Source organism: Manihot esculenta, chromosome 3 (genome assembly GCF_001659605.2).
Source record: "Manihot esculenta cultivar AM560-2 chromosome 3, M.esculenta_v8, whole genome shotgun sequence".
Taxonomy (NCBI): Eukaryota; Viridiplantae; Streptophyta; class Magnoliopsida; order Malpighiales; family Euphorbiaceae; genus Manihot; species Manihot esculenta.
In genome coordinates, this window is record NC_035163.2 from 26,129,570 (window position 1) to 26,138,827 (window position 9,258).

The following is a 9,258-nucleotide window of genomic DNA, read 5'->3' on the forward strand; positions in this document are numbered from 1 at the left end:
CAGGCAACAACTAACTAAGGAAAGTTAAGAAACACTCCAACACAACACGATGTTATTAGCACTATCATCCTCTCCTTTATTACCATAATTTAAAAATAGCAAACCAGAAGAAGAGAGTTTTGTCCACTTTCTGTATCTTTTTCCTTAGACAAAAGAAAGTGACGCCACGATATGGAAGAATTGCAGCTTCTCTATTAGGTCTTTTGCATGGCTTCTGCCTCGGCGCTCCACTCGTAAGAACAGCTCCTCACTTAGCTGGTCGCCGATATGGGCATCGGCAAGCACCCCAGAGACGCTCCTGCAGGCATTGGCTAATGCTCTGCCAATCTCATCAGGATCGTCGTGACGATCAACCACCAGAGGGCTCCCTCCTTTGAAAACCGTAAGATTGTTTATGGCAAATGAGCCCTCAGCTTCAACGACATCCTTGAATTCTTCTAGGCTTGGTGCATACACAGGAATGTTGAAACTATCACGCTTCTCACTTGTAATAAGCCCCTGTAGCAAATAATAATACCATGTAAAAATTTTCTTTTAAGCTAGACACAAAAGTTCCATCTCTTGTGTTGTGTTTTATGTACCTCTTGGACAAGATCATCCCAAGCATCCTGATAGTGGGTCCCAAATAAGATGCCAGCCCCACCTTGGTGTGCGGGGTCCACTGAAGTTCTACCCAAGCAGACAAGGAACATGGACCCACCTTTCTTCATTTCTTGTGATCTTGCTTTTAAGAATTTTGCAAGATCAGCTTGAAACTGGTGCTTGTAAGCATTAGCGGTGGACTTGCCGGCACCGTGGATGAACACCCTCCCTTTGTTGTATGCTTCCGATCTCTGGTCCACCACACTTTCCGGCACCTATATATATATATATACACACGCGCACAACTAAATATATGTAATGTATAGATCTCAAAAATAACTACCAAGATATCAAAAAAAAGCTAACCTGAGAGAGCCAGTGCAAGGAAAATGCTGAATGAAACACATCAATAGACCTCGACGGCAAGAGTCTCTTGTAAAAGGAACCAGGAACTCCAGCTGCAAAATAATTTCGGTGGCCGTTATTGGCAGCTAGATAATTTTCGATGCTTCTCTCATAACTGGTACCCATGGTAGGAAGGAGTTGAAAAAGAGTGTTGAAATCGTTGCTGGGAAGGTCGGAAAAAAAGGCAAAGAATTCAGGAGGTTCAAGTCCAGATGACTTGTATCGCTTGATCATGTGCTTGATGATAACGTCCATTATAAAAAGTGTGTTGCTTCCAGAAGAGCATCCTAATTCCGCCACCTGAAATGGGACCTCCGGAGAGTTCAGCTGCACCTTATCTAGAGTTTCTTCAACAAGGTGAAGCATTGATCGAGCATGCAAAGCCTGCATCCAAAATTACCACCGCCATGCATAAAGACTCAGACCAATAGTAAGCTATCAATAAGTCCGATCTACCATAAGCTATCAATAACTCATCCATATTTAAATAATATATATTTGGAAAAATTTTAAAATCTACTAATTAAAGCTTGTAATAATCATTAAAAAAATTAATAAATTAATATTTTATAAGGTATTATTATTTTAATAATAGATTATTTCTTTTATTAGATATATATACACCCTCGGACGTTATTAAAAATTATCTCGTTCATTTTATTAAATTAATAATTATATCTAGAATTGTGAATAGTGTTTGTCTGTTTGGATAGTAAGAAAAAATAATTTATAATTGCTTAAAATAGTATTTATACAAATAAACTAAAGATTATCCATGTATAATCTTATACTATATTTAGTATTGAATTTTTTTAAAATAAATGGAATGTAAAGAAATTTTCTATTTGATCTTAATTGAATTTTTAACTGCGTTTGGTGTATTAAACATATATAATTTATGGGAGAAAAAGAAAGAAATTAAACATAAAAAGGATAGATAAAATGGAGAAAAAAGCAACCTGGGCTTGGGAGTTATTGGCATAGCTAGCCTCTCCCTTGCCTCCTTTCATGCAAAGCAATTCTTCAAGAGCAACATTGTCTCTTTTAGAAGCCATAGCAGAGATGAAAGTTGTAGTGTTGTCTTAAGAAATCTGAAAATGGCTTTTTGGTTGGTGTATCAAATGACACAAAACGCCTCTATTTATAGCCAAGAAATTGAAATCAATCTACGTTAAATGTTTTGATTTTATCAATAATTATTATATTTAAAAAAAAAAAAGTAACCATAAAACGAAAAGATTCAAAAAAAGCTAGCTAGATGACATTGGCCATTGAATCTGGGCATTTAAGTTACAATTCAAATGGCCTTACGTTACGATTAATGGCCATAAATAATAAATAATTAATTATTATTATTTAAATAAATGTGTAAACCTTAATTACTTACCATATATGATATTACTATGAAGAGAAATTTTATTGTATGTATAATATAATTTTATTATAATTATTAATTATAGTGGAGTATAATAAGATAATTTTTTGTAAATTTAATTTGCGAAAATAATTTGTATTTAGAAATTACTTTTTGTAAAAAAATATTTTTCTAGGGATATTAATAAATTTATTTTTATTTTATTGTTGTGATTTAAAAAAATAACGATATTAATAAATATATATATAGTAGTGTAAATAAATATTTAAAATTTAAAAAATAGCTTTTTTCCTTTTAAAAAATAAAGTTATTTTCTTTAAAAATATTTAATTTTCTCTTTAATTATTTTTTATTAATTAAATTTTTTAATATTTCAAACATTAGAAAATATTGATGCAAGGACTTAAAAGAAAAGTTTAAAAATTGGTTTAAGTTGTTTTTTTTTTCTCCTTATAAGTTATTTATTAAATTATTTGTGGCCCTAATAAATTAGGTTGAGAAAATAGATATTCCCTATTTTATATTGCCACATTAGTGTAGAGTTATATTTAATTATGTTCACAATAGAAATAAAAGAAAAAAAAAGAAAAAAAAGAAAAAAGTCAGTTAAAATTAATTATATATATACACAACAAAAATGGAAATATTGTTTTGAGATATTGTAATAAATAATATGGAAACAAGGGGTTGGTGTGTGCTTGTTATGGAAACAAGTGGTTGGTGATTTTTAGCAAAGGTGAAATACATAGGGAAATAACTAATAATTTATAATTTGTAAGTATTAGAGTCATTTTCAGAAAGTTTAAAATTTTTAAATTTAAAATTTAATTAAAATTATATATATATATATATATATATATATATATATATATATATATATATTTTAAAACCATAACCAATTGTGTTAATAAAATTTCATCAAATAAATAGAGATATAATTCCAAACAGAGAGACGATCATATCTAATAGATTCTCTAGCCAAAATATGAGCAGTTAGAATAGTATTACGACGAACTCATCTAACAGAAATATCAGTTCTAGAGTCTAACAAAGATTTACAATCATTCAAAATCAAATCGAGTTTTGAAATATCTAAATGTGAAGACTGAAGATATTGAATCACTTGCAAACAATCCATAAGAATACGGCTATTAAAAGGTAAAAATTCCATCGCAAAAAGCAAACAGTGACGGAGAGCTAAAGTTTCAATAATTACCGGTGTACCATTACCTTCCGAGAAACCAGAAACATCACGTTGAAATATACTCTCAGAATTTTCCACAACAAAACTGTAACCAATAAAATCTTAAACTTGAAACAAAGCCCCATCAACTTGACAAAACTAACTGAAATTGTCTAAGCTTGAAGATGACGCACGAATTTGGAGAGGAATGGCTTTAGGATCTCGAGCAGGGTTGGAGGAATAAAACAAGTTACTGCCCTGATATAAAGTAGCAGTGGTGTTTCCATGCAAAGATATGATGCATGACGTCTTCCACAAGGTGAACTGTTGAATTTTGCACCTGGTTCCATAATAATGAGTTCCTTGCTGACCATAATCTTCATGCACAGACCATTACGAAGGTTTTTCGAATCTTGTCTTAGGACTTCAAAATCTGCAGTAAAAAATTGAAAAAATTATCATTAGGCTGCAAATCTCTCACTCCCCCTAACCCCCTAACCTCCAAACTTCCTTGGACACAAGACAATGCAATAAAATATGATTGACACTTTCATCTTTATGGCACCAAAGACATCTAGCATCCACATCCACACCCTTTTGCCTTAAGTTATCCTTGGTAGGCAATATATTTCAACAAGCTCTCCAACGAAAATTGTAACGACCCAAAAATCGGACCGCCACCGGCGCTAGGATCCAGATCGGCATAAGGCCGCCGGGACCCGTAGCAAGCCTGACATGCATCCTGTAAACCTGGTTAATCCCATACATGATCAACAACATACATAAAAATTTAAACTTTTCTTTTACCAAGCTCAACCTGTGCATGCCCATAAACATATACATAAACATAAACATAGACCCCACACTGGAGCTCTCATCAAATGCTCCAATGGGGCATCTCCTCATACACAAGCTTGGTGGAACATCAACATAAACATCATAAAACATAGATCATGTATACAAAAAGGGATCACCATACACATAGGGTCAAGCACAACCTCTAATCCTCAATATCATTTTTACATAACATAACTATTCATATCTTTACATCATTTTACAATTTATCATGTCCACATTCTATCTATTATATACACATAACTTCACCCATCTTGACTTCTCTGTCTAGCCCGTACCTGCAACCCTGGGGGATTAGGGAAAGGGGTGAGCTACTAGAGCCCAGTGAGCAGAATAATAAAAACATTTAAATCATATGCCATAATGGAATGCAACACATCACAGACAAATCACATCACGGATGGTATTGTCACCAATAGTCCTCTACATTCCAAAGTGTCGGGACGTAGAATGGGTCAACCGGTCTTTCTCTTAAACATATCATAACATAACATTTCCAAGGTGCCGGGACGTAGAATGGGTCAACCGGTCTTTCTCTTACATAGTGCCGGGACGTAGAATGGGTCAATCGGACTTCCATACTATGCCATACCGTATCATATCACATCACATCATATCGAGGACTAAAGGATCATCCAATAACCAATCCACATCAACATCATAGAATGCAATGCAACATATTCGTGAATTCTAATGCAAACAACCTAAGATATCACATGGCATTCATGATGCATGAATATGCTCAAAACTTTATAATTTATTCGCTTTAAAATGTAAAGGTTTATTCTACTCACCTCAGCTAGCTCTGACAATGACTGAAGCAGCTGACTCACTGCTAGGGTCCTCGTTTCCTCGGGTCCGAACCTACACAGGTGGACTCAAATGAAGGACCAAACATACTAGAACATGACTCTAAAAACATCCCCCAAAAACCCCCTAAAACACCTCAAAACAATCATGCAAAACATGCAAAGGAAGGCTGAACAGGGCACTTTCGGCGGCAGGTTCGGCGGCTGAAAGTCCCTCCAGAGCCGAAAGTCAGGCAGGTTCGGCGGCACCTTCGGCGGCCGAAACTCCCAGACAGAGACGAAACTCATGCATGTTTGGCGGCACTTTCGGCGGCCGAAACTGCCCTCCAGAGACGAAAGTCCTCTTTCGGGGGCAGGCTTCGGCAGCCGAAGGCTGCCTCCACAAACGGGTTCGGCGGCCGAAAGTTCCTTCGGCGGCCGAACCTGAGTTTCTCCAAAGTGGCAGAAACTCAGCTCCAACATGCACAAACGCCTCCCAAACCTTTCAAACATGCATAAACCTATTCTACAACACTCCCAATCATACACAATCAAGCATACAAGTTCATATGGGTCCCAAACTAGCCTAAACCCCAACTACAACACATCAAATATACCCACATTGCTCATAAACACACATTAAACCCATAAACTCAAAACAACCTAAACATGCATTTCTACTCCATAAACTTGCATAAAACTTGTTTAAAACATATAGTGAGCTCAAGATCGGCCCTTACCTCTTGAAGATCGAGAGGAACACGACCCTAGCTCGGAGATGGGAGAGATTGAGTTTCTTGAACCTCAAAGCTCCAAAACTTGCTTTATACTCGAAAATCTTCAAAATAAAGTGAAAACTTGTGAAAATCGTGAAAGATCTGAAGGAAGGAACTCAAGATCGGCGAGGGATGGCGAAGAGCTCACCTTGGCCGAAAATGGGGAGAAAAGCTCACCCGTTTCGGCTAAGGGACCCCTTTATAGGTGGTTGGCCAGGCCACATTCGAGGGCCGAACGTGCCTCCGCATGCATGCCATGTTCGGCGGCCGAACATAAGGTTCGGCGACCGAACCTGGACTTCCCTCACTTATGCTTTCGGGGGCCTAAAGCACTCCCGAAGCGCATGCATGTTCGACGGCCGAACTTGAGGTTCGGCAGCCGAACCTGGGTCTTCCTCCAAGATCATTTTCAAGCAAAAACTCATTTTCTTTCTAGCTTAAAACATAAAATACATTAAAATATTCTATAAAAACATGATTTTACCCTTCTAGAGGTCTTCGACACCCGGGATTCCACCGGACGGTAGGAATTCCGATACCGGAGTCTAGCCGGGTATTACAGAAATCCTTCACTTTTGGAGGGACCGAAACATTCCACAAATTAGTCCACAACTTACCCTCACATTAAAAGTTGATCTTCCTAGTAAGTCCATACAAACAAAGTACGCGGACTTCACCGTATACACACCTCTTTTATAAAAGTGCCACAAGGAGGAATCTTCCTTAGTGGTAATACTAATAGAAATACTAATAATAGCCCTGATATCTCTTGGAGAAAAAAGCTCTATTAAAAGAGCAATGTTCCAAACCCTCCCATTACCTTCAAAAAGATCACAAACACGCAAATGTGGTTCAATAAAATCGGGGCCATCATCCACAAAAAAGGTATCCTCCTTAGGAATCCAGGGAGCTGAAGCCACTAAAATCTTCTCTTCATTACCCACCCTCTACCTTGTACTCCTGCGAATCAACTCTCTTGATGCCATCACACTTTTTCAAATAAAGATAGCACTATATATTACTTACATTGGTGGAAAATAAATCATAATTTGGGAAGTACTTTGCTTTAAACACTCTATAACAAAGAGTATTAGGATTTGTTAAGAATCTCCACAGTTGTTTGCCAAGTAAAGGCAAATTAAAACTCCTAAAGTCCCAAAACCCCATACCCCCCTCCTTTTTTCTACTACACATTTTCTCCCACGCTAGCCAATTAATACCCCTCCGCCCTTCTCTTTTACCCTCCCAAAAGCCATTGACCATTCTATGCAATTCATTCAAATAGTAATGAGAATCAAAAAAATATTCATGCAATATGCAAGTATAGCCTGCAACACAGATTTTATGAGAACCTCCCTGGCTGTTCTAAATAGGAATCTGTTGCATCATGAATTAATCCTCTTCCACATTCCTTCTTTCAGAAAATCAAAAATTACTTTTTTGTTCCTCCCAATAAGAGAAGGTATCCTCAAGTAAGCACTATGACTCAATGTTAAATGAACATCCAGGATATTATTGATATTAGTCCTTACAGAGGAGACCACATTGAGACTGAAGAAAATGTCAGATTTGTTAAAATTCACCACTTGTCCAAAAGCAGCCGCATAGGTATTGAGAATAGATTTAATACTATCTGCTTCCTCCAGTCTAGCATTAAAAAATAGCAGAAAATCATCTGTAAAAAATAAATATGAGATCTTTGGGCATCTAACACCTGCCCTACAGTCCTGCAACCAGCCCCTAGATTCAGCATCTTTAAGTAGTAATGATAAACCTTCCGCACACACCAAATAGATGTAACGACCCGGAAATCGGACCGCTACTGGTGCTAGGATCCAAATCGGCTTAAGGCCGACGGGACCCGTAGCAAGCCTAACATACATCCTGTATACCTGTTAAATCCCATACATGATCATACATATGCATAAAAACTTTAAACTTTTTCTTTCATTCACCAAGCTTAACCCGTGCATGCACAAACTCATAATCATAAAAACCTCACACTGGAGCCCTCATCAAATGCTCAAATGGGGTAACATATCATACATTAAGCTTGGTTTACTTAGACATCATTAAATCATTTCATTAAAGGATCATGTGCTAAAAAGGGATTAACATACATTAGGGCCAAGCATAATTCTATCCCCAATACCATTCTTTACATTACATCACATTATGACATTTTACAGTACATGTCCACAGCTAACTATTACATACAATATGACTTTTTTACTCTTGCTGACTTCCTAATCTATCTCGTACCTGCAAACCTGGAGGTTAAGGGAATGGGGTGAGCTACTAGAGCCCAGTGAGCAGAATAGTAAAACATTATATTAAAATTCATGCTTTCATGAAATGCATCACATCACAAACAAATCACCTTAAGGATGAACTTGTCACCAATAGCCCCCTACATATCCAATAGTGCCAGAACGTAGAATGGGTCCTGGTCTTTCCCTTACATAACATATCATAACATTCCAATGTGCCAGGGACGTAGAATGAGTCTTTCTGGACTTTCTCTTACATTGTGCCAGGGACGTAGAATGGGTCTTCCTGGACTTCCATACCGTATCATCATCATATCGTATCATTTCATACGAGGGCTAATGGATCATCCAATGTTCATCCACATCAACATCATATTATGCAATGCAATATATTCGTGAATTCTAATGCAAACAACCTAATATATCTCATGGCATTCGTGATGCATGAACATACTCAAAATTTATTTATTTATATTTGCCATATAAAGAGTCATTCTACTCACCTCAGGCTAGCTCTGAAAAGACTCTGAAGCAGCTATCTCACTACTGGGGTCCTTGGTTCCTCGGGTCCGAACCTACACAGGCGGACTCAAATGAGGGACCAAACATAGACTAACATAACTCTAAACAACTCCCCAAAAACCCCCTAAAACATCATAAAACAATCATAGAAATCATGTAAAGGAAGGCTGAACAGGGCACTTTCGGCGGCAGGTTCGGCGGCCGAAAGTCCCTTCCAGAGACGAAACTCATGCATGTTCGGCGGCACCGTCGGCGGCCGAAACTCCCTTCCAGAGCCGAAAGTCGAACTTTCGGGGGTAGGGTTCGGCAGCCAAAAGCTTGCCTCCACAGGCAGATTCGGCGGCTGAAAGTCCTTCGGTTGCCGAACCTGAGTTCTTCCAAAGTGGCAGAACTCAGCCTTCTCATGCACATTTTGCCTCCCAAACCTTTCAAACATGCATTTAGCTATTCTACAACATGCATACACAAGCAAACAAGCATATAGGGGTCTCACACTCTCTTA

At 37.5% G+C, this 9,258-nt stretch overlaps 1 protein-coding gene across 1 annotated transcript; it reads right to left on the minus strand.

The window, feature by feature from the left end:
- LOC110610534 (indole-3-acetate O-methyltransferase 1) lies at nucleotides 1–6,835 on the minus strand. Its single transcript, XM_021750496.2, has 5 exons — nucleotides 6,804–6,835; nucleotides 1,947–2,028; nucleotides 949–1,371; nucleotides 582–857; nucleotides 1–498 (listed from the first exon to the last, which is right to left on the minus strand). Exons 1-5 carry the CDS (start codon nucleotides 6,833–6,835, stop codon nucleotides 145–147), a joined length of 1,167 nt encoding a protein of 388 aa, XP_021606188.2. The 3' UTR covers nucleotides 1–144.
- Nucleotides 6,836–9,258: the final 2,423 nt, after the last annotated feature.